The 24,595-nt window shown below is 43.5% G+C and overlaps 2 protein-coding genes across 3 annotated transcripts; one reads left to right on the plus strand and one right to left on the minus strand.

The window, feature by feature from the left end:
- gtf3c6 (general transcription factor IIIC, polypeptide 6, alpha) lies at positions 1–8,023 on the minus strand. Of its 2 annotated transcripts, XM_026176086.1 has the most exons (8): positions 1,979–2,128; positions 1,729–1,875; positions 1,620–1,653; positions 1,258–1,338; positions 1,099–1,162; positions 796–840; positions 596–703; positions 1–415 (listed from the first exon to the last, which is right to left on the minus strand). In XM_026176086.1, the coding sequence occupies exons 1-8, from the start codon at positions 2,008–2,010 to the stop codon at positions 288–290; spliced, it is 639 nt and encodes a 212-aa protein (XP_026031871.1). In that variant the 5' UTR covers positions 2,011–2,128; the 3' UTR covers positions 1–287. The 2 variants fall into 2 exon arrangements, with proteins under 2 accessions (XP_026031871.1, XP_026031872.1); XM_026176087.1 differs by lacking the exons at positions 1,729–1,875; positions 1,979–2,128 and adding an exon at positions 7,845–8,023.
- On the plus strand, positions 7,083–24,406 carry LOC113026864 (zinc finger homeobox protein 3-like). The gene is made up of 11 exons (XM_026176084.1): positions 7,083–7,502; positions 9,925–11,632; positions 11,721–12,259; positions 12,429–12,642; positions 13,295–13,402; positions 13,508–13,644; positions 13,810–13,920; positions 15,447–15,609; positions 15,723–20,446; positions 20,535–21,200; positions 21,313–24,406. The coding sequence occupies exons 2-11, from the start codon at positions 9,961–9,963 to the stop codon at positions 21,427–21,429; spliced, it is 8,451 nt and encodes a 2,816-aa protein (XP_026031869.1). The 5' UTR covers positions 7,083–7,502; positions 9,925–9,960; the 3' UTR covers positions 21,430–24,406.
- Positions 24,407–24,595: the final 189 nt, after the last annotated feature.

Raw genomic sequence — 24,595 nt, forward strand, 5'->3', positions numbered from 1 at the left:
TGACAAATTCTGTTTTTTATTCGGGTGTGATTTAACTACATTCATGTTTTGCATAAAATATTTAACAACTTATGCATGACATTTGCCGACATAGAGGCTTAGTATAAAAAAGGCAACAATTACACATTGTGTAAAAATAACAGTAACTCAAACATGTCTCCTGGTTAGCTCTGAAGTGTAATCTAACTGGCATGAGTTTGTTTTTCTTACAGAGTCTCTCAGAGCCATAAAAATTAAAGTGTTTTATGTAACAATGGGAGCTTATGGCACAGCAAAGTCTCTATATCTCAGCCAACTGCTGAGTTATCCAAATCTGCATTGTCCCCATCTTCTTCTGTCTTGTCGCGCAGGTTAACATTTTCTCCTTGACTGGATTCACAGGTTGTGTCCATCTGTTTCCCACCATCACAGCTTCCTGTAAGACAGACATATTTGGGTTTTTAGCATTTTATTTTCCAAAGTTGATTCTTTATCAAACTGCAGATAAAACTGCAGGTTGTGCTGATTAACTCCTAAAAGTATACAGAGTTGTATCAACAATGTTAGACGTGATCATCTATGTTGCACTGCACTGAATTTGGGCAATCAGGCTGACCTGTGCTTGCTTCACACTCTTTCTTCTCTGTGAGAAAGATTCGTTGCATTTTCAGTTTCTTCGCTGTGTGGCATAAGTACTTCAGATCTAGACCACCAACTCCTTTTCCTGCAGACAAAAACAAACAAATAAAAAAAAAAAAAAAAACCCAACTTAAGTACTTAAGTAAAACCACTGAAAAAGTTGTAGTAAATTGGTACCTTTTCCTGGTGTCTCCTCAAACAGCACACAAGTTCCCAAAGCATCTTTAAAGAGGCAAAGATAACAAAGATTTAAAAAACAACAAAAAACTTCACAGACAATCAGCCAGCGGCACCCACATGCTCATCTATTAATGGCTTATATTTCCAGAACAAACAATCTGTAATAGTTAATCAGATATCAGACTAGAAATGACTCTTTGGAACTAAGAAAGGACATTAACATGAATAAGTATCCTCGCAGGATGCAAACACAGCAGGTACAAGCAGTTTGAATCTTTTTCATTTTGCAAGATTTCTCACCTTCATATTCTCCTGCAAACACATACGGTCCAACTTGCATCATGGGTCTGTCGCTGTCAATGTCCTTACACACAAAAGAGAAAAGTAGATTTATGAAGCTACACTGGAAGCAATTAGGTTTCTCTTTTCTCAGTACAACAGAATATGCTTCAAACTCACCAGTATCTTGCATGCGCCCCCACTCTTGGTCAGAAAGTCATTGTTGATTATACCAGAGAGCTCCACCACAACAATCTGCTCCTAAACAGAGCAAAATTATTGATGCTTTAGAAAACATAAAAGTGCATTAGAAAAACAGACTCCCCTGAGAGTTATTTTTCTTTACGTGTTCGTGTTAATTATTAAATACAAAAATACACAAAAGTCAAATTATCTGGTGTGATGATTGTCCCTTAAACCAGCACTTGGGAAATGTTACGCTATCAAACGGCTCTGTATCCTCATGTGCAGTTGAGCTAATGCGGTAGCTTCAGGGGGCTACATCGAATGGGAACTACTAGTAAATTTTTGGCATTTCATACCTCCTCTTCCCATTCGTCTTCCATGCTGAAATTCCTGTAATGAAAAAAATATTGTAGGTTATAATTTATGTTTAATTAAGAAAATATATCGAGCTAAACCGCTACTCACTGGCTTAGTAATGTTTTGACAATTTCCGCGAATGTACGGTGGCAGAGAAGAGCCTTTCCAGCGTGTTTTGCCGGGTAGCGCTCAGTTACAAGTCCGTCCATCGAGGGGCGGTGTTGCTCAGTTTTGCAGGTAAATTTCAGAGCGGAGCTATTTAATGAGAACTGGAAATTTAATGATCAGGACTTAAATCTGTCTGTTTGTCTGTGTCTTCTGCCAACAGCTGAGAACTCTGAATCTAAATATTGGCTACCTGTAGGCATACTCATGACCTCCATCTGCCATTAGTGTTATTAATGCCCTCCTGTTTTGAGGCCATGGTCGACATGGTGATGAGATGAGATCAGGTGAGATGAGATGGAATAAGATGATACATTTTATTGATCCCCAAGGGGAAATCCATCTGTCAAAGACAGGGGCATAAAAAAATGAAAAGAAACTCAGATCTCACACATATTCAAAAACATAAAAGAAACAGCCACACAAACAAACACAGTTAAATTAAGAATAAAAGTGGAGTGATATTAAGAACTAAATGAAAAACTGGAGGTTTGTGACATCAACAAATGCTGCAACCCCTCAGGAAAAACATGAGCATCTCAGTGTTTTTAGGTTACTGTGCAGAAGTGAATGGAGGCATACTAATACAAACACTTCAGAAGCAAACATCGAGCTGAAAGTGTGCTGTCCAAAATCATTTATATGATTAAAGTAAGAAATATAAAAATGCTCAGAAACTGCACCTAATAGCCATATTAATTTGCGGACTGTGCTCAGTTGGAAAAGGACAAATGCTCACCAGTGGAACCACGAAGCCTAAAAGCTGAAATGTTGTTGTTGTTTTTAACACATCTGCCATTCAGTTGACTCTGACTTCTTTTGTATATTTTTGTCCTTAGAATGCTCACCTGGATTTAATTTTGTTGTAACATAATCATAATGAATATTATATGTATTTGATAACTACAATACATTTGACGTGCCTGAAATATATAACAATATTTAATAGCCAAAAAGGGGGAAAAATGATACTCATTGATCTCTATGGGAAAATCTCTTTTTCCTGGCTACCCTCTGCTCTGGGGTCAGAGATCAGGGTCAGCTGAGGGTCAGCATTATCGATGCTGGTTGGGTTTCATAATTCCACTTAGGGTGTCTAAAGAGGACTTCTTTTTTCTCACAGAGTCCTCCATTTTAACTCCTTGTGCCTATATACTATCAAAACAGCTGCAGAAAATAGAAAAATGTGAAATAAATTTGTGCAAATCTACTCAATTAACTATAAGTGACAAATAGCTCCTTACACATTAGCAATATTAGGTCATTATTTGGGTAAATACATTTTTGAATTTTGTTTTTCACAAATCCTCTTCCACTGAAAGCCAGGTTAACATCGACTAAGAGAAGTGTAGTAATTGTTAACTTGTTTTAAGTCGGCACATCGGCTGGTGTTGGGGCATTAATAGTAGATTTAGGGAATCTTAGGAAGTCTGGGGATTAGATAGCCTACTATATTTAATCGCACAGAAACTTCACCCCTGCAAAATCCTTATTTTTAATTTTTGTTTGCATTTATCATCTATACTGATTTACTCTGGAAGAAAATGACTAAGTTTGTTCAGGTCTGTTATACAAAACTAACAATTCATTGTGAGGCCTATTTTATTACTGTAACATTTTGTAGCAGAAACCTAAATTTTTGTTTTTTGTAAGTTGCTGAGAAATACAATTTTTCTCAACAATATCCATCCAAGTTTCATGAATCTGATCAAGTCTCTTTTTAGTAAAGTTGTTCACGCACCAAGAGTGTTTTCCGTCTATAAATACCTGTGCAACTGGAAAGGAGACTGAAGCTGGCTGAACCTCACCCTTAGAGAGAAAAAAACAACAAGATTTTGAATCAAAATCAGGCAAAGCAAATTAAAGCGGGGTGGGGGTGCAAATCTCCCATGTGCCTTCTCCCTCCCCGTTTCTGGCCTATCATCTATCTCTGGACCATGGTAGGGGTTGTCATGTCGACCAGCCTACTAGTTACTATGACAACGGCTCAAGGGGAAGCTCTTGCTAGGGAGGTTATTGCCTCCTTGGGGATGTAAGAAGGACAGGGGGAATGTGAGCGCAGACAAAGAGACACCCAAAAAGGCAGGAGTGAAAGGTGAGGTCAAGCCAGAGTGTGTTGACTGGAAGTGTGTCTGCATATGAGGCAGTTTACATTTATAATCCCACAGTACGGGACAGAGTGCGTGAAGGACTAAATCAGTGTTGTCCCACTGAGCCTTTGGATGTAGTACAAAGTTTCCTCTCTCTTGGAAGAGGCCCGAGCCTGTCCATACATGATGCATTACACTTCCTTCTCAGTGCCATACCCTGGGGCAGAAAGGGGCGGAGGTAAGTGAGGGAGTGACATTAAGGACCCTCCAAGGTGTCAGATGGGTCCCCAGCTTCCCCCCATATTTTGTCATATAAATGTCATAAAGACAAGTTTGGAGTTGTGGAGCTTTTGCTGTTCCTTCTGCCTGGGGGGTATCACAATGGTTAATTGCCCCATTAGTACTGACAGGGTAAATTGGTGGAAGGGCTAACTATATATTACAGTGAAAACAACAAACCCCTGGCATACACCTGAGGGCATGGGAAGCTTGGCACATTTAACATTACAGCCTGTGCATACTTGAGTGTTTAGGCAAAAGATGGGATGAGTGTGAATTTTGAATGTACAATCACACCAGCTTTAATACATTATTACAACTCTACACTTATATCTATGGAAATGAACTCAGTGGCAGTCACAGAGAGCGGCGCTGCTTTCGTCTGTGCTGGATCGACGTACGTTCAAACCGATGAGGAAAAATATTCTATTTTTTTCTATTTTAAAAAAACCTTTTAGATGAGGATCGCTGTTGAGGTGGATTGTGCCCAAAAGCATACAGACATGTTCTCCTCACACCGAGACAGACATCAAATGTGTTCGCCCGCCTTTCTGTTTTAATGAAAAACACTTGCAAATTCAATGCAAATGAAAATCTATATTGATAAGCAATACCAGTAATAACAAAGATCATTTGAAGGCCTTGGAGTCATTACACAAGTCTAAGGTTTGGGAAATTTGACTAAATTCAAATGGGCTATGTATCTGAAAATGTCAGGGAAACATATTTCCCTTGTATGTTTTGTTCTTACAGGTTACTCTGTTACATTTATAAGAAACAAACATCTGACAAACTAAAATCAGTAAAAACATGAATGTGTATGAGCAAACAGAAACATTTCCAAACAGCATATAGCCACATTGCAAAAGCTTCAATTAACATTTTATCTCTCTCTCTCTCTCTCTCTCTCTCTCACACACACACACACACACACACACACACACACACACACACACACACACACACACACACACACACACACACACACACACACACACACAATGTCTGGCCTAACGTTATGAAATGATAAAATAGTATACTGTCACGAACAAATTGCAGAAAATCCATGCTGGCACTAAAACAACTGATCCATCCACGATTTTGCTGGAGCTCATTCCAGCTGTGATAGGGTGAGAGGCGGACTTCACGTTGGACAGGTCGCCAGTCTATTCAGGGCCAACAGATAAAGACACAACAATTCACACCTGCGATCAATTTGGAATCACCAGTTAACCTAACACGCATGTTATTAACCATGGAGACACGAGGGGAACATGCAAACCACACATAAAAAGGCCCCAGCAGGTCGGTGGATTCAAACCCAGGACCTTCACGCTGTGAGGCCACGATGCACACCACACACAACAGATCTGTCACTGGTTTTTTTTTTTATTATTTCTATTGTGTGTATGTATATATATATATATATATATATATATATATATATATATATATACACACACACACACACACTATCACGTCTTTTTTCAGGTTTTCGAGATTTTCATAAACAATTACTAGATGTACCAAACGAAGGCCATTTTTTTAGCAATGTCTTAAGTGACCAATCGAGGACAACCAAGAGAATCACAAATAAAATGTCAGTGCACTTAAATCTAACACAGGTAGAAAAAATAATTATAAAAAATTTATATTCATGACTTTCCTATTCCGATATGACCTAATAGTGCGGTTGCTTCACGCAACAGTGAGCTGACAGAAACCTATATTCATTTAAGCTTCTGTGGAAATTCAATCAAATATGAGAATCTACAGACTGTTTTATATATGGACTTTTTTGCAGGAAGACTAACGTTTGTGGGGGGAAAAAAAAGTACAATTGTAAAATAAGGACGAGATCAGCTCTGACAAACAAAGCTCAGAAAAGAAATAAAAGGGAAGAAAATAGATGCTATGGATCTTAAATTTAAATGCGGTGTTCACCTTTTAAAATATGGACGATCGACAGATTGCACATCCAGCGTGAAATTCACAATAGTATTATCATAACAATAGATTTCGGTGGCGAGGATGGACGGCCGGACTGGAAACAAAACCCTGCTTGGCTAAAGGTCTTCTGTGATTCTGTGACAGCAATGGATACAATAATTTAGCTTTAGCCTAAATATATATATTTTTGACTTTTTCCAGAGAATTTTTCTTTCCAGTAACATCAAGCCAGTGTGCCAAACTCGAGTCCACTGCTTCGACTAACCTGATCAATCCAAAAAAAGAAAAGGATGAAATACCTTATTTCTCAGCCTATATCCAACCATATAATAGTTTTTTTTCTTTGTTGACCTAAGTATACATTTTAGATCTCTTCAAGGCCTTCAGTTTTTCACAGTTTTTAACTTTTACGAGCCAAATGATCGCAAACAGATTTAGTAAAATAGTGTAATTTAGGCGCATGGCATCATGCATACGTTTGGGCGTCTAACCTGTGCTTTATCAGGCACAAATGTCAACAAGATATCTCTAAAACAATCCTCGAGGGCCTTTTGGTGTGTTTGTACCAGTCTTCACAGTGAAGCACAGTGACAGCGTCGCGTTTTGCGGCAGGTTTTCCATTTTTGCACATTCGTAAAAAACGTCTGGATTAAATGTTTTTTGTTGATGTGGATTTTAGTTCGCCGTTTTTATACTTTACAGCATTCCGATGTGTGTTTTGGTAGAATTACATATTTAAAAAAAATTCTGCAAAACTGTTTCCTTTCTAGATATTTTAAATGGGTGGATTTGTTTCTTAGAATCCATCTAAATGGATACGCCTATTGGAATTTCCAGCAGCGACACACTAGTATAGAATAAAATGTAATGTTTCGGCTGTAATCTCATACTTTTAAAAAAATATTTTCCTCTCCTCGTCTTCTCCTTGCGTCCCCGGCAGCCTCTCCCCCCTCCCTCCGTCCTTCCTCCCTCTCGCTTCTCTCTCGCGGAATCCTATTGATCCAAACGGGCTAATTAGCGGTGTCTGCGCAATTACGCACATGCGCACTGGGCGTAATCTCAGCCATTTTTTGAAGGAAACTAATTAGCAGGAATAAAGAGCCAAGTGTTTTTCCTCCCACAGTGATCAGAACTCATTCTACCTCTGGAGCTCGCACAAACCCCTCCGTCCCCCCATCTTCTGTTTACTACAGCCTATATGTAGCTTTAATTACACTGTTGTTTGGTAACAACTTGGACCCCGCTGCTCTCTCTCCCTCTCCCCATTTTTTTCTCTTCCTGGCTCCGTAAAAACGCAGAGGATCATTCATAAGGAATGAGTGGACTCTCTGCGCGATTGTTTTCTGGACTACTACACATTCAGCGTGCGGAGCTTTGTACCAGAGTCGCTGCAGAAATGTAAGTGTGTCATTTGTTTACGATGTTAAAGGGAGCTGGAGGGACGCGACTCGGCGGTGGGGAGGAGGGGATGTTTGGTCAGTGTAGCCTCTAATTCTCACAAATCGAGCTTTTGTGCGTTAGGTCACCTGTTACTGGTTACTGATCACTCTCGGCTTTTGATGAATCGGGCTAGGATACACTGTAAACAAAGGCTGAAGTAGTGTGGGAGCTGATGGTTGGTCAGTGGCTTGACAACACAGAGACGGGGAGTGAACTATTCAAGCCACTGCCCCTCCGGTATTCTCCCAACAGCCCGGCTACTGTGGTCCCAGATTAATGCTAAAATACCAGTGCTTTTACCTTGAGACTGCGAGGAGGTCGTTGGCTTATGGTCCACCGAGTCTTCACGTATAAAAATCAGTATTTGTCCATATCCAACTGTGTTTATCCAGGTCCCACACGGGCAGACAAAAGGCATTTTCCTAAAGTATTGCTTCACAACTCTTCTCTCTGCCTGTTTCTCTCTCCTTCTCACACCCCTGCTCTCTCTTCTCCCTTGTAACACACACAAGCACACACTCGTGCACACACCCACACCCACACACCAGTCTAGGGAATCCGGGAATACACTTTTTGTTGTATATTTGCACATGATTTTTATGTTGCAACTTCTGTTGCGCCACAACTACAGCAATAGGCCTGTGCATGTTGGATTTCAGGTGTTACATGTGTGCTTAATTGACATCACCACAATTAGCAGCACAAAAAGAGGTACAGGCATATTAACAGACAGAGATGCACACACATGTGCACAGACAGACAGACAGACACACACACACACACACACTGTTAAATGATGGCTTCCCGCACTTGATCGATGAAGAGCCAGGAATGCTTGTATAAATAGTTACATTGCCGATAGACCCAGGTTATTGATTGCAGTGTAAATGAAAATCTTTATCAGATTAGAGACTGTTCTCAGCTGCTGGCAGGCCTGCTTGGTCCCTCAGCATTCTCTGGCAGGACAGTGGACAGCAGCAGTGGGCAAGGGTCTGTGGCCTGTGACATAAACACAGTACATTAAAGCACTATCAGGGTGCCGATATGAGCCATATATCTTAAAGCTGCAGAGAGGGGGAGGGGGTGGCTACAGGAATGAGAGAGAGAAAAGGGGTGTTTAAGGAGGAGGAAGAGGGGGTTGGTTGGTTGAAGGAGAAGGTGAAAGGGTAGATTAAGGTCTCTCCTTGATTAAAAAAGGTCAGTAATGAGATTGTGGGACACACGCAGGCTAACAGAGATGTATCTGTCTTAGATGGCATTCATCTGTCATTCAGAAACTGACGAGGGGAGAAAACCTATCCATTTTTAAGGAAGTATCTATAGTGATACGTTTTTATATAAAGTGAATTAGATTCATTGTGAAATTTTATTGCTCTTTTTTATTTTATTAATTTATCTTAAAGTATGATAGAACGTTATAGGCCAGTACTAGCTTTATTTCAAAGTAATAATTACAAAAGTAAAGTCTTAAATATGTAGATTTAATAAGCTGTAATAAACTGTTTGAAGTATTCATTTTTCAGACATGCCTCTGCTGTGGATTACAAATGAATAATAAAGCTTCAGTTTAATAAAAGCAGGGATTTATTATTTATTACCCTCTAGTATTTATGTGCCTGGGTATTTCTGTAGCAACAGAGCTTACAGGGGATGGAAGCAATATAACAGACCCAGACTGTGAATAAGTCAAAATAAAATCCACGGCAATGCAACACCACAAGTAAAAACTGCTTCGAAAGTGACCACAGATTAGAATTTTTTTTCTTCACAAATTAGAATTAATACGCATCTAAAATCAGAAAAAAGAAAGAGATTCAAGTACATATTTAGCTGTGTTCACTTCTTGTTTTTGTGCTTAATGTGCAAAGTGTGTTCTCAGTGTAAAATTCGCTTGTGTGCTAGACGATGATCCCGTATCCTCATATTATTTGCGTCCTAGTGTGTGCAGCAGAAGATACAGAGACTGATACACAGGCTTTTAAATGTGTTCTTTTATCTGCTTTTATCTAAGTGTGGCAATTTAGACGAAGCCCTTTAGCTCAGAAGCATTCAGTTCTTTATTTAATCCTATCCCCTGAGGAATATTATAGACCTCCTGCGTAGCCTTTACCCGCATTCCTCTACCTAGTTTAGCGCTTGTGCTATTGATTTTCCCATTAAGGGCTAACGCTAACCCCTGGGTAACCAGCCTCTGGATTGCGCACTGTGAAGGCTCTATCGAACAGATGCTATCCAGGGACCCTAATCAATGCGTCCACTGTTATGCAATAATATTTACATGACATATGTTGTTCATTTTCTCCTCTCTTTTTTTATTTCACTCTTCTGTCTCTGCCTGTCCCGCTCTCTTCTTCTCTTCATCTGTAACTGAAACACACAGGTGGGGTAATGATGTGTGGCAGCTGTAGCCTCTGGTATGGACAGCGGTGAGGGAGGAGGAGGGGATGGAGGGGGAGGAGAGGAGAGAGATGCTGACCTCAGTCCCCAGGCTTTATCTCTTCCTCTCCTGACCCTGGCAGTCATTCCTGAGCAGGGGTCATCCTCTCATACCTCAGCCATGGCCCCTACCAAAGAGCCCCTGACCCTGCCTCAGCAGGAGGAGGAGGGCACAGAGCGGTCCCAGGCTAGAGAAGAGACCCAGGGAGGAGAGCAGAAAGAAGGAGGGCGACATTCACGGGAAAATGGAGTGCGTCAAAGGCAGGGGATGAAGGAAGACTTCGGGGAGGGATATTTGTCAGGGCAAAACAAGGAAGAAGGGGAGGTGCTTGTAGGTATAGGAGAGGCATCAGTTACAGGGGGCCTCCCAGCAGCCCTCAACAGAAGAGGCAGAAAGGAGGAGAAGGAAGAGGAGGAGGCCATCTCAAACCAAAGCCAAACCAAATCCAAATGTTCTTTATTACCTCAACAGAGCCAGCACAGCTCTTCTTCCAGCACTGCAAAGGCCAGTGGCACACTCGACAGCAAAATAGCCGCCTCTCCAAAGCCCTCTCCCACTCCTTCCCCCTCTCCAAAGCCCTCCCCCTTTTTTCCCATTTCTCCAAAGCACTTCAGTTGTCCGTCCTCCTCTTCTGCCGTGCTGAGCGAGACAGAGGTAAAAGACATTAAGGGAAATCAGGGCTGGATTTCTGGGTTTCCTCAGAGCTTTAGATCCCAGCAGTCTTCTCTGGCTTTTCCACTGGCAGGTACAGAGCCTGCCAGTACACCTGCTGAGGATGATGGTCTGGCAGGGGTTCCTCATTCTTCCATTTCCAATGGAGATGGTGCCAAAGCTCCAGAACCAAATGACAGCCAGCTAGACACCGAGGTGGATGATGAGAGAGACAAAGAAAGAGAACAGAAAGAAGCTGTCCTTAAAAACCACAACCAAGACCTCTCTCCTACTTCACTGACTGGTCACATGACTATAATGCACTCACGTAATTCCTGCAAAACCCTGAAATGCCCCAAATGTAACTGGCACTACAAGTCTCAGCATACGCTGCAAGTCCACATGAAGGAAAAACATCCAGAGACAGGAGGCCAGTGTGTGTGTGGCACATCTGAGGGAAAGTGTGTGTGTGGTGGTTCAACACGAGGTGTGTGTGTATACTGCAGGTCGGGGAAACCCCATCCGCGTTTAGCCCGGGGTGAAACCTACGCCTGCGGCTACAAACCCTACCGCTGTGAGGTGTGTGACTATGCTACCTCATCGAAAGGCAACCTCAGCATACACATGCAGTCAGACAAACACCTTAATAATGTTCAAAATGGGGGAAACTTGAACGGCCACATGCACACTTCTCATATTACTAACAGCAGCAGCTCCTCCAATGGTCACGAAGTGGATGAGCAGCCATACAGCAAGCTGACACTCTCTATCCCCACACCTACTACCCAGCCTGCCAAGCTCACTCCACCTGCACACTCCCACTCTCATGGTAAGCGGTGGCGATGCGACGTGTGCGACTATGAGACCAGCATTGCCCGCAACCTGCGCATACACACCACCAGCGAGAAACACACACATAACATGCTACGGCTCCAGAGAGGTTACTATCTGTCTCACTGCAGGAGCCTTGCCCCACAGCTTAAACACCTGCAAAACACAGGTGAGTGATGTGTCACAACTGTCACTGTTATCCAGCATTGAAGTTTCAAAATGTGTAAATTGTAATTTGTGCTTTCTCTCTGCCGCAGGTGCCGAGCTTTCACTGAACATGCGGCTGACCAGTCAACAAGTCGCAGAACAGCCAGTTACCCTTGGGTCTACACTGACTCCATCTCCCTCCCCTTCCCCGTCTCCCCCTCCAGCTCCATCTCTGTCCCCCACTGGACCCCTTTCCCAGGGTGTCTTCCAATGCCTTGTCTGCTCCTGCTTTTCGTCCGACAGCTTAGAGTCTGTGGAGCAGCACCTGAATGCTCCCCGTTCCTTGCCCCAGTCTGAGTGGTGCTCCCTAGTTGCCGGTGGTTGCCACTGCAGGCTGTGTGGTTACACCACCCCGCTGAGGGCTAACTTCTCCTTACACTGTCAGACCGACAGACACCGCACCCGTTACCAGCTTGCTGCTCACCTCCAGGAGGGGGGAGACAGGGGTCAGGAGGGGGCTGCCCTCATTGCTAAGGGCAACCCCATCCAGCTGAGGTGCAACTTGTGTGACTACGTGACCAGCAGCTTGGAGAAGCTCAGAGGGCATTCCCTCAGTTCACACCACGAGGCGAGCGTCCGGGTTTACAGAGTAAGTACACAAAACCACACCTTGTCATACTCCAGAACAAAAACCCTTGCGTCTTAGGAATGGCAAGCTACACTTTAAGTATAAAGTGTAATGTTATTAAAAAAGATTGAGGAACCTTTGCGAGCTCATAATATTGTTTTGCTTTGTCTCCTTTTCACTATGTTATTAGTTCCTGCAGCAGTATGATGGTGAAGTCGATGGAGGTTCGTGGCTGTTCCATTGTCTTCTATGCAACCACTCCTCCTCTTCTAAACTCCAAGTACTGAAACACAGTCAAACCCCAACCCATCAACAGCGGGAAGGGCTACTACAGCTGCAGCCAATGGGTGGAGAGGAGCTGGCAGCCATTTTTACCATTAGGAAGAGCCCTGATGGTGTCACGGGTGAGAATATGAACTGTGTGTGGGTGTATTCTAATTCATGTTTCATGTGGTTGCTGACAACGGAGAGCGGACTCGGGATTAAGATGAAAAGAGCGAGAAAATGAGTAATGGCTTTTGCTGAGATATTGATCAAGCAAAGTGATTAGTCGATACACATCCTTGTTATATCCCCAATCACCCCTGACAACAGCTAACTAGCACCTGCTAATCAATGGACCAATACAAATCCCCAGGACGAGAACTGTGGGAGGCAGAGGCTAGCTCCTACTCTGCAGCCACATGCAAGATAAAACAGTAATATGCTGTCTGGAGTGCGCACCTAAAATGACTAGTCCAACACTTTATTTGTAAATTTAATCTATCCGATGATTTGCCTCTGTGTAGATTAAGACTTATTGAGATGAACCGATGTGTTGTAAGTCCATATTACCCTTACTCCACCTCTGAGGAGAATCTAATGTAGAATCAATACTTGATCAATAGTGTATGGAGGCAAGCAAGAAGAATGAAGTGTGCCCCACTGAAATTGCTCTTTTTGAATGATGTTACCTAGCGAATAATATAAACTACAATTAGCTTGATAGTTTGCAGGAACATAAAGTATGAAGCACTGTGTTTGTAGGACATAATTACTTGTCTTGTTGTCTCCCAGGAGAGCTCAGTGAAGATATGGAAACTTCCAGCGAGTCCTGCTCTGGTCCTTTGGACACAACCAAAGACACATGTAACTTGGGGGCAAAGAAGATTTCTGCAGAGACAGGTATTGCTGCTTACATCAGTTCTACAGCATACTAATTGTTAAACATGATGCTAGTATGACAATGTATTTTGTTGTAATTATATTCATATTCATTTTTACTTTTAGAAAAAAATAGAGTGGAGGAAGGAGAAAAGAAGGAGTCAGTGCCCTCAGTCAAGCGTCCGTCATCTGGATGCACGGAAATGGAAAACACCATCTTAACCAAACGCCCTAGAACACACCAGCAAAATGAGAACCAGCAGGTGACACACTTTTAAATTATTCAAATATGAATAAGTGAATACAGAATGTACCGCTGGACATAACAAATTAAAAGCCCGCGCATTTCCTTGCGTGATCTGTGCCACCTTCAGATTCACACTTCTCTCCCTTCTATATTTTTCTCCCTTCCCTTTCCTCTCTTTCAGACTGTCCAGTGCCCTTTGTGCCAGGTTAAACTCCCATACACCCAACTTCGACAGCACCTCACACATGTGCACAGTGTGGCGCAGGACTGTGTAGACAAGCTCATCAGCACAGTAAGTGCATGCAACTGTGTATTTGCTGTATTTGCGTTTGTCGGGAAGCAAAAGAAAATGTGAGGGCAAGCGATGGGGGATGGGGCAGAGTGAAATGTAGGGAGACAATTCCATTAAGAAGGCACCAGAGAGAAAGGCAACGCTTTTTTTTTAATGCATGTTTAAGTAGCTCCCCGCTATCATCTTTGATGCAGCCGTGCATTCTGTGTGTATGTGTATGCGCGTCTCTTAGAGTGGAAGAGAGAGGGTTTGACTGAGTGAGTGAGGGAAAAGCCAGTCTTTCTATAATGCATGTTTAAGTAGCCCTCTATTACCAGAAGTGCAGTCAAGCTAAAAAGGGGCCCCCCTGCTTTTTACTGTGTCTCTCCAACTAACAATGACCGGTCATCTATCCACATCACCATCCGCCATCTCCTTGGCCTGTATGCTAAGTGGCCTTTGTCTCTTGCTCTCTTCCCTCCACTTCACTGACTGCTTTTCACCCTTTTTCCCCTCTGCTGCCCTCCCTCCCTCCCCCCTCCAGCTACTCCTATCATTCCTATTCTGCAATTTCTGGCGTTGCCCCTCCCTTTCTGTCTCTCCCAAGCTCTCTCTCAATTTCTTATGCGTTACCCCTCCCTCACTCACTGTCTTTCTCCAAAGCAGTTTTTTTTTTTGTTCATTGCCCCATACTTCCTCCCTCCCTCTCCCTGCTCGCTCTTTTTCAAATCCTACACCCCTTAGTCTCCCCCTAGTCCTCCCTCCTTCCTTCCCCCCTACCCCTCCCTCACTCTCTCTGATAGTAATTGAGGTTCATTAATTCAGACTGAGGTGATGATGGCCATTATGTACCTTGCTTTCCAATTACGCTCTCTAGATTAAGCCTGACCTTCAGTTTTCTCTGCAGTGTGTGTGTGTGCGCGCGCGTGCATGTGTGTGTGTGTGCAGTTGTTCTTCCCTTTTGCTCTTATGAAGCTGTTATGCAGAGAAAACTCTTGTCATGTAAATCTCATCTTTAGCTGTCTGTCCTTTCCTTTGGGTGGCTAGCTGTTCGGGTAGATATAGTATTTGCTCTTATTGCTTGAAGCTGTGGGGACGGAGGTTTTCTATATGAAGAATGATTTTAAATAAATTCATTATTCAGCTCAGTAAAGTTTTATTAAACCCTTGGGGCATGTTGGAGGGCGTCGCATGAACTGAAGGGCAGACCCACATATCTCAACCATGTATACTTATTAAGAAATTGATGTGCCTTGCTGCTTAGACTGCTGTGCAGGCAGGTGCAAGATGTAACGATACACTTTAATGTTTTATGATATCAGTAAGGGGAGTGCAGGCACTCTGTGTTTATACATCTTGAGATTTGCTTGCTATTATCCTCTACAATTAAGCATGTTTTATTCATAATGTAGGATTAGGAAAACACTGGGAATACCCCAGCTTTCTTTTATTCCGAATTGGTGAAACAAACCTTAGTGAGAAAATTTAACAAAGGAAAAAAAAAAAAAGACCAAAACTGACAGCCCGTTACATTTTCTTTCTTCCAGGTCGCAACACCCATGGAACAACCGCAGCCTCAGCTGGAGACAGAACTACAGGCAGATTCTCTCACAGATGATATTCAGAAAAATAAAACCACCAAGAATAGCAATGCAAATAGCTCCCATGCTGCAGATTCCTGCGCTTCAACCAATTCTCAGAAAAACAAAGGTTGGTGTAAAGTGCCAAACTGATACCAGTTTACTAATTAAAGAAGCAACAATAGCACACCATGCTACTTTTATTTGCCCTGCTCACAGCCATTATATCTGTACATTTTATAGGCATTTCAGTGGAGAGCACTGAGGGAGACGTAGCCGCACCCAAAGATGTCACAGCTCTTCTCACCCCACCCCTAGAAGACAACACCACTCACCCTTCCAATGGCAGATTGGCTCCCCAATCCCCGACTCAGATCCCCCCATCCTCGCCTCCCACCTCACCACCCGGTGACCCCCCTCCCCTTTCTGATCGTCATGGTTACCGGTTCCGTTGCAGCAGGTGCAGCTTGGCGTTCCCCACTCAGGAGAAGCTCCAGCTGCATTGGCAGTACCATGCCATGAGGGCGGCGACAGAGTGCCCCCTCTGTTCTAGACAATGCCGCAGTCAGGAGGCCTTGCAGAGACACATGCAGAACACGCACTCACAGCTGGACAGCACACAGGGACAGAATACGCTATGGCCACCTCATACTGTGCAATACACGGAGAATAACAAGAATTCAGCTCAACAAGATTTTAGTTTATCACCCCAAGTGGGTCAAGAAGCAGGAGAGGGAGAGGATGAAGACATAGATGAAGGAGCAATAAGCATGGAGGGAAAAGATGAACAAAAAGATGTTAAAAATAAGGAGAAAGGCATGGTTTCTGAAGTGGATGGAGGTGAGGAGGATTTAACTGAGCCAGAGAAAGGGCCACATGAGGAGATCTTATCAGAACTTGGTTCCAGCTCTCTTGTCAAAAAGAGCTCTAACCCCACAATGGACCGTTATCTGGATCCATCCAGGCCCTATAAGTGCACCACATGTTCTGAATCTTTTACTCAGAAAACGATCCTTCTGGTCCATTATAACTCCGTGTCCCATCTCCACCGGGCCAGACGAGCCCTGCAGGAAACTGGCACTAGTGTTGCTGCTCCAGAGGCTCCCCGCGGCCCAGATCCTAGACCATACCGCTGCCGATTGTGTGGAGTGGGCTATAGCCAGAGTTCCACACTGGATATACACCTTCGATCAGTCCTTCATCAGACTAGAGCGCGTGCCGCTCAGAATCCCACATCACAGACGCCTGCATCTACTGTAGCTGTTCCACAGTCTGTCCCCACTACAGCTACTCAGGCCGCTACCACTAGAGAAGAAACACTGAAGAGTTTGCCTTTCACAAAGAGGCCAGATGGCATGAGCTCGTCAAATTCTTCATTAGCTGGTTCTGGCTTAGTAGCTGACGCCCAGCCGATCCTGTCCAACCCAACAGAGAGCCCGCAGGCTAAAAAGCGAGTGTCAGATCTTCTAGCTTCAAGAAACCAGCTAATGCTAATACAACAGCAGCAGATAGCCCAGGCACAGGTCCAAGCTCAGTTACAGCAGCACACAGCTTTGCTCCAGTCTCAAGTTATGCAGCACCTTCCCTTAGGGCCAGAGAATCTCCTTAAACAACACTTCTCCCTGACCCCAGACAATTTGCTTTCTCTTCAGCAGCAACTTCTTCTGCCCTTTTACATGTCTGGAGAAATGAAGCTCAACCCAGAGTTCATTGTTAGTAGCCCAGAATGTAGCCACTTGATATCTGCCAGCTCTATCCTGAAAGAGCAGGTTAAGACAGAGGCTAAAAGGGAGACTCAAACAGATGAGAAACAAACCCAGAAACAAAGTTCAAGTTCAGTTAATACCCAACCAAAGGATCTTTCACAGTGTGAAGCAAAGGTTGATGCAGTCTGCAGTGACCCCCCTACTAACCAGACAGAAAAAGAAAACAGCAATTCTAGTTTTGAGGAAGAAAAACGAGAAATGCATGCTCCTGTTGTTAAAAATGAGAGTCGGGAGGAGGAAGCCGTTTCCTCCTCATTTCATCTACTTGGATTGCAGTGTCCTCCTCCCAGAGTGCCCTATGCTGCTGTGAATGGGGAGCCTCTCAGAGCCCTTCTGCAGAGTTATGGCTATGAGTTAGCACTGCAGTATATACAGAGTAGACACAAGCACCAGCAGCAGACAGCCACTCAAAAAATACCAGATAAGCAAGAGTTTTCTGATATAAACAAGATCGAAGTATGCTCAGAAGAGGAAAGAGATCTATTTTGTAAACTACAGGCTGGAAAGATTGAGCGCTGTGATAAAGGAGTGGAAGGCAATGGAAACATAGAAAGGTTGACAGAAGAGAAAAGTGAGGACAGAGGCAAAGAATCGACTAATAAAGAGAAGAAATGCTGTGAAAGAGGGAAGAAGTGTAGAGACTGTGGCAAGTTCTTTTCAGATGCATTGATTTTAAAAAGCCACCAGGAGTATATTCACAGAATGCTGTTCCCCACTGCTGTCCTGGAGAGGTTTTCCAGAGAATACAGGCTTCAGTATGACCAGATGTACCCACTTACACAACCTAAATCTGAAGAGGATTCAGTTCCACCTCCAGCTCCAGCTCCTGCTTCAGCTGCATGCTCAGAATCAGAACAAGCACCAGAACCAATGAAGGCTCAAGTTAAAACCCTTGAATCTTCACCAGGTTCAGAAGCCATGAATAAAGCAGATTCTACAGCTTCAGACCTAACAGTAACTGCCCCTTCAGCTTCTCCTGCTTCTCCTGGTCAACCTCTAGATTTTTCACAGCACGAGACACCCATCCAGATCTCAACCACACCTGCTGCCCCTATTTCCCAGAACACTCCCCCTTTACCTCTTCCCTTACCCAAAATACCTATGCTCCCTCTTTCCTTGCCTCAACTTTCTATACCACCACTACCCCTACCAAAGCTTCCTCTACCACCAATTCCTTTTCCCATGGAGCTACCGCTCCTCCCTCCTGTTGTGATGCAGTCTGTGGCTCTTCAGCCCCAGCCTTGGTTAGACTCGAGTGTAAACCCTGAGCTGGCAAAACTCTACCAGTCTCAGCTTAACCCTGCACTGCTGGGGCAACAACCACAGCTTAGCCCAGCTTTGTTAGCTCAGCAGTCACAGCTGAGCCCAGCTTTGTTAGGTCAGCCTCCACAGCTCAATCCTGCATTGCTTGGCCAACCATCCCAACCCAGCCCTATCCAAGCAGGACAGCAAAGTCAAGTCAGCCCAACAATACCTGAACAGCAGCAGGGGAAGAGAACCCGAACACGCATCTCTGAAGAACAACTAGCTGTTCTAAAGAAACACTTCAATATTAACAGTCTCCCTAATGATGAAGAGATCAACAAGATGTCTGCTTCGTCCGGTCTGCCTCACAAAGTCATCAAACACTGGTTCCGCAACACCTTATTTAAAGAGCGCCAGCGAGACAAGGATTCTCCTTATAATTTTAATAATCCCCCAACCACAGCCCTGGAGGACTCCAGAGAGGATATAGCACAAAACCAGTCTTTGGCGCTTTCCCCATGTTCACTGTCCCCTGGGTTCCCACACAACGCTTCCCCACAGCCTCAGACAACAGACCTGCATAGAGGAGAACACCATAGGGGCCGACGCTCTTCACGAACCCGCTTTACGGAGCAGCAGCTGGAAACCCTGCAGGGGGTGTTTGAGGCCACTCCCTACCCCAGAGAGGAAGAATATGACAGGTTGTCTGCTCTGTTATCTCTCCCTAACAGGGTCATTGTTGTGTGGTTCCAAAATGCCAGGCAGAGAGCCCGCAAAAATCAAGACCGAGGCACTGATGATGGATTAGAGGTGAAGCTTGACAACATACACAAGCAGCGAAATGGCTGCTATCAGAATGATGATAATAATCAGGATAATAGCTGTGAGGATGAAGGACAAGGTGACTCTCAGAATGAAAACTCCATGGATCTGACGTATGAGTATTACACCCAACCTGACTCACCTGCCCTTGATTCTTCTACTCACTGCACAGAAAGTGAGCATCCTGTGGCCAAAGGTGAGCCGACACCTGCTCAAAAGAAGCAAGAAGATAAAATAAGTTCACCTCGAACTAACATAAACGCAGCTCCTGATAATACTGAAAAAAGAATTTCAGATGCAGAAATCCAGCTTAAAGAAACTATTCCAGCCATGAAAACAGGGTTTTCTCTACAACCTGAGACCAAATTGCCAACAGAAGGTACTCTAGAAAGATCCCAGCCTCTTGCTACTTCCTCTTTACAGAAAACAGTACACACTACATCTCATCCAGACCAAGTGAATACACACAACCCTCCTTCAGATCAAGCTGTTGAAAAGGCTCCTGAGACATCACCCAGCCTCCCTTCTGCTCTAGAGTCTGAAACAAGTCACAATGATACTGCAGCTTGCCCATCCACTGAAACCCATCAGCAAACCCAGCTCCAAACCCAGGCTCAATTCCAGTGCAATCTTTGTCCAGCATCCTTGCCATCATTCCAGCTGTGGCAGGAACATCAGACCAGACACCTCCTAGCAGCTCAATCCCAGGTGCAACTCCTCCACTCCAGCTTCACAGACCGAACCATGCCTTATATGATGCTTCACCCCAACCATCCCTTAATGGCGAGCCAAATGCTTTCCCAGATACACTCAAATCCCACACTTCCCATGATTTCGCACTTAAACAACATACAAATGAAGAACACACTCTCTGATCACTCTAGTAACACACTTACAAATCCCCTGACAACCATAAAGCAGGGTACAGCGCATATATCAGAGACCGGTTTTGAGGGCCAAAGGGGCAGCAGAGAGGTCGAGGAGGAGCACAGAAGAGATAAACGTCAGAGAACCACCATCACTCCAGAACAACTTGAAGTGTTGTATCAGCGCTACAGCTTGGATTCTAACCCCACCAGAGGAGTCCTCGAAAGCATTGCACGCGATGTTGGTCTCACGAGACGAGTGGTTCAGGTACTGAATAGATGAGAAGACAGTGATGATAATTTTGTGGTGTTGGTTCAGCTGAATTTTAAAGCACATGTCTTCCTTCCTTTCACAGGTTTGGTTTCAGAATACCAGAGCGAGAGAGAGAAAAGGGCAGTTCCGGTCAATGGGGCCAGGATCCAGTTTCAGCTTGGGTTTGAATCACTTGCGATGCCCATTCTGCAGGGCTCTCTTCAAGGTGAAAAGTGCTCTAGATGCACACATGAGGTCACGCCACTGGGCAGAGGCTGAAAGAGCAGGCTTCAACTTAACAATGAGCAATGGATCCAGTGGGCAGTCTGGGATGGCTATGTCTGTCATGGACAGACCAGGTCCATCGATATCCTCCAGCCCAATCCCAAACCACGGCCATGTCATCAGCAACCGAGAGTCAAGTATGAAGTTACCCCTAACTACTTTGCCTTCAACCACTCATCTAAACAACCCCGAGGAGGATGATGACTATGAGGAAGATGATGAGGAATACCCGTGTGAGGAGGGTTCCAGTATGGCTGACCAAGGGTCTCTTAGTCCTGAAGGATCTGTGGGTCCAAGCTCAGACTGGGGTGAGACACAAACTTTGCAGCAGCAGCACCATCAACAACAGCAGCGCCAAAGGACACAGATGAGCCACTTCCAGTTACTCCAGCTGAAAGACTTTTACAGAAGCCATCGCACACCCAACCGACAAGAGTGTGAGACACTGGGCCAGGAACTGGGTCTGCCTCACCGTGTGGTGCAGGTAATTGTTTTTAAGTATTTAAGATTAAAAAAAAAAAAAAAAAAAGAGGAAAAATCTTTAAAATGATATTTGATGATTGTTGACATTTGTTTTGTTTAAATATTCTTTGAAGGTTTGGTTCCAAAATGCCAGAGCTAAGGAGAAGAGGGCCAGGAGCCTGAGCTCTGACTCTGCTGAGAGGGAGAATGCTGAGCTCTCGGCGGGAACAGGGGAGAGAGACAGAGCTTAGAGAGGCGGACTGCTTCCTTCAACTACGTTCGCACCAAAACCCCTCCTGCAGTTGCCATCTTACTCCAAACAAACACCATGTCCAGTTGCTGCCATCCCTCTAACACGAACGCCCCAAAGAAGCCGAGTTGCAGTGGCCCAAAGACAAACTCTCTCAGCCAAAAGTAGGAGAGAGCACAAACCACGTCCTGTCAACCACAGCTTTCCAGTCTTCATTTTTTCCTTCAACTCTTGCCCAAGTCTGTTCTTTCTAAAAAGAGCTTCTCTCCTTATTCAGTCAGACACCTTACTACAACCAAACTCCACCTTGATAAAAACCAACCAGATGCCACAGAGGCCAAAGAGCATTCTCAAAGTATGTGACCTCACTGCCCAGCTAGACCTGCAGTCTACCTCTCAGTCTGCACGACAGACTCACAGTGGGCCCTCCACCAGACCAGTGCTAGATGACTAGCTGTGTAGCATGTAGTGCCAGTCTGTACGAGGCTGGAACAAAAAAATGTCAAAGAGATTTTAGTGTAAATAGAGAGCTCCAAAAAATAAACTTGAAGAAAAAACGGTTAGAAGTGGAAGAAGAAAAAGAAGAGGAAAAAAAAAAACTGAATTGTATCCTTGAAATACACAGGGATATTAGCATAGAGCTTTTGTAAAGACTGACTCAGATTCCAAAGCTCATAACCAAAATTTTACATGTCTGTGGATTTCGTTTGAACACGTTTGTTTTCAATAACAAACTGCAGAGCTGACGTCTGTACGGTGAAGGGGTGAGATCTGCAGCTGGCATAGGTAAGCCGAGTACCAATAGACTGACCCGGTGCTAGAATGCAGCTTCACCCTCCAAAAGCCAATGATGAGTCTTCTGTTGTACATGTACTCCTTCTATGTTCCTTTAGTGGATAACAGCCCAAATAGCACAGAAAGTAAAGGCCAGTTTGTCCCAAAAGGGACAAACTATTTTTTTATAGCACTCAACCATTAAACTGTATATGAAAACTTTAACCAAACTCGAATTTACGTTGTGTGTGTTTAGTCATAGTTTCTTAATATAAATCTTATGGATTGAGATAAACTGTCTTGCTTCGATATAATAGTGTCATGATTATGAAAAGATTATGACAGCTTTGATATGTTCAGGCGAGGTGACTTACTGCCTTTCCGTTCTATTTGAATATACCAATGGCTTACCAATGTTATGTGATTAATGTAAAGCTTTCTATGCTCAGGTCAACAGCTCAACATGGCTCTGCTTCAAATGTGATCTTAATACTGGACTTTTCTGTTTTTAAAACAGAAGAGACACGGTTTAACCATGGACTAAGTATTAAAGGATATCTTTAAAAAAAAAGAAGAAAAAAAACATCTCTGTATTTCAAAGATCTGAGCTTTTCACCTCTGAGTAATAGATTGTTACAAAAAAAAGAACCTTATTGAAACTAAAGTGTTTAATAGCGTGAGGGGTAAATGTACAGTATTTAGCTTTTGTATGGTTGACTCGAGACTTCATTGGATGTTTGAGACATAGCTCTCTTTTCCACTTACAGAAAGAGAGCTACTGCGCAAAGCTGAGAAAAAACTTCGGATGTTATTGATGTTATTTTTGTACACTTAATTTATTTTCCCTCCTTTTCTCCCTCCCCACCTACCCACTTTCCGCTTTTTCTCACTACCTTTCTTCCTCTGTTCATTTGCAACCAGTCCTTATTCTATCTGTAATAATGATAATATAACAATAATAGCTAAACAATAATTAATGCTTTAAGACAAAAATCCAAAGACGTGATAATACTTTAACCATATGACCTACAAAAAAATAAGCGCTACTGTTTACTTGACGATGTATTGCTGTTTTTAAAGAAGGAAGGAGTCCCTGTATCTAAGCTACTGTTTTCTGCCTCTCATAAGCACACTGGAGACTGTAACCAAAACCCCAAACTAGAGCCATGGCAGTCTGTAAAATAGCGGTTGAAGAGTTTTACTTCTCTTGAGAAATGTTGCAGTTTATTTTTCTTTTATACCATAGTGTTGAACTTCAGCCCTTAAGGATGTCCAGTTTGCTGCTAATGTACTGTAGTTTCTAACGATACTGTAGAAAGATGCATGCTCTGATCGCTTTACCACTAGGCTTTAATGACTACAAACTGTAATGATACCTGTGATGCTGTTGATAAACTGCTCCTCTTTTATTCTGTTCAGAAACAAATGGATATGTGGGGCTCAATTCCATCAAGTTTTTTTTTTTTTTTTACAGTATCATAATAATTACCCTTTCTCAGAAAACAGAAATGGCTTTCGTAATATCAGAATTTTTTTTTTCTTTTCTATTTTTTTTGTTAAAGCTTCCAGTCTGAGAGAAACCCTCCGGGGGCATTTACTTCTCAATGCTTAAGGAGATACTGCAGTTCTTTGAAGGAGTTCAGCCCCAAACCCTCTACTGGTTGATGTCTTTCTGTGTTGCAATGTCTCTTGTCCGTTTGTCCAGCTTAAACAGCTTTGCTAAACTCAGACTGACATCACAGCCGACTTTCCAAAGGATGTGGACTGACTAACTCTGTCATGTTTCGTTCTTAACTAACCAATGTTTACGACAATACCAATGAGCTTTCTTCTGTACAGAAATGTGCATTCCAAATACCACAAAGGCAGTTTTTTTTTAAAATATACTGATTATTTTCAGATTTAATTTCTCTCGTATTCTCTTGATCTTAGTGACTGTAAGATGTACATATTGGAGTACTCTATGGTGAAGAGACTCTGTTATCCTTACTGTAGGTAAAACAGTTCTTTTCATTTTTTTTCCTGGATATGTTGTTGCCATAGTGATGACCAAAAAGATACCTGTGATGTGCACCTGTCCTTATGTCCTGCTCCAGTGGTTTAGTGTGTCTCTATACTCTCCCTACCCCAGTTGTGCTGGTGTGTGTTTCTCTTCCTTTCCCTCCCCGTACTCCACTGAGCTAAATAAAGTCTGCTTTGGTGCACGCTCTGGTCTCATCCTTTTGGTGTAGCCGAGAGAAGCCATTTTGTGAATGTTGTGGTATGCGAGGGTGTCTGCTTGTTACATGCGTGTTTCATATTCCAGGGTGTATGTTCGGCTGCGGTGTGCGTCTGGCTTGGGAGGCTTTTGATGTGCAACCGTGTGTGCGTAACACGGCCAAGTGTGGAAGGCG

Source organism: Astatotilapia calliptera, chromosome 7 (assembly GCF_900246225.1).
Source record: "Astatotilapia calliptera chromosome 7, fAstCal1.2, whole genome shotgun sequence".
In the NCBI taxonomy this organism is placed as follows: Eukaryota; Metazoa; Chordata; class Actinopteri; order Cichliformes; family Cichlidae; genus Astatotilapia; species Astatotilapia calliptera.

Coding starts and splice junctions, on each gene's coding strand:
- gtf3c6 (XM_026176086.1), bottom strand. CDS start 2,010: ATGGCAGATGGAGGTCATGAGTATGCCTACAG. Junction 1,876..1,978: donor GGTCATGAGTATGCCTACAG/GTAGCCAATATT, acceptor CTCATTAAATAG/CTCCGCTCTGAAATTTACCT. Junction 416..595: donor AGAGTGTGAAGCAAGCACAG/GTCAGCCTGATT, acceptor TCTGTCTTACAG/GAAGCTGTGATGGTGGGAAA.
- LOC113026864 (XM_026176084.1), top strand. CDS start 9,961: ATGGACAGCGGTGAGGGAGGAGGAGGGGATGGAGGGGGAGGAGAGGAG. Junction 11,633..11,720: donor TAAACACCTGCAAAACACAG/GTGAGTGATGTG, acceptor TCTCTGCCGCAG/GTGCCGAGCTTTCACTGAAC. Junction 12,260..12,428: donor CGAGCGTCCGGGTTTACAGA/GTAAGTACACAA, acceptor CTATGTTATTAG/TTCCTGCAGCAGTATGATGG.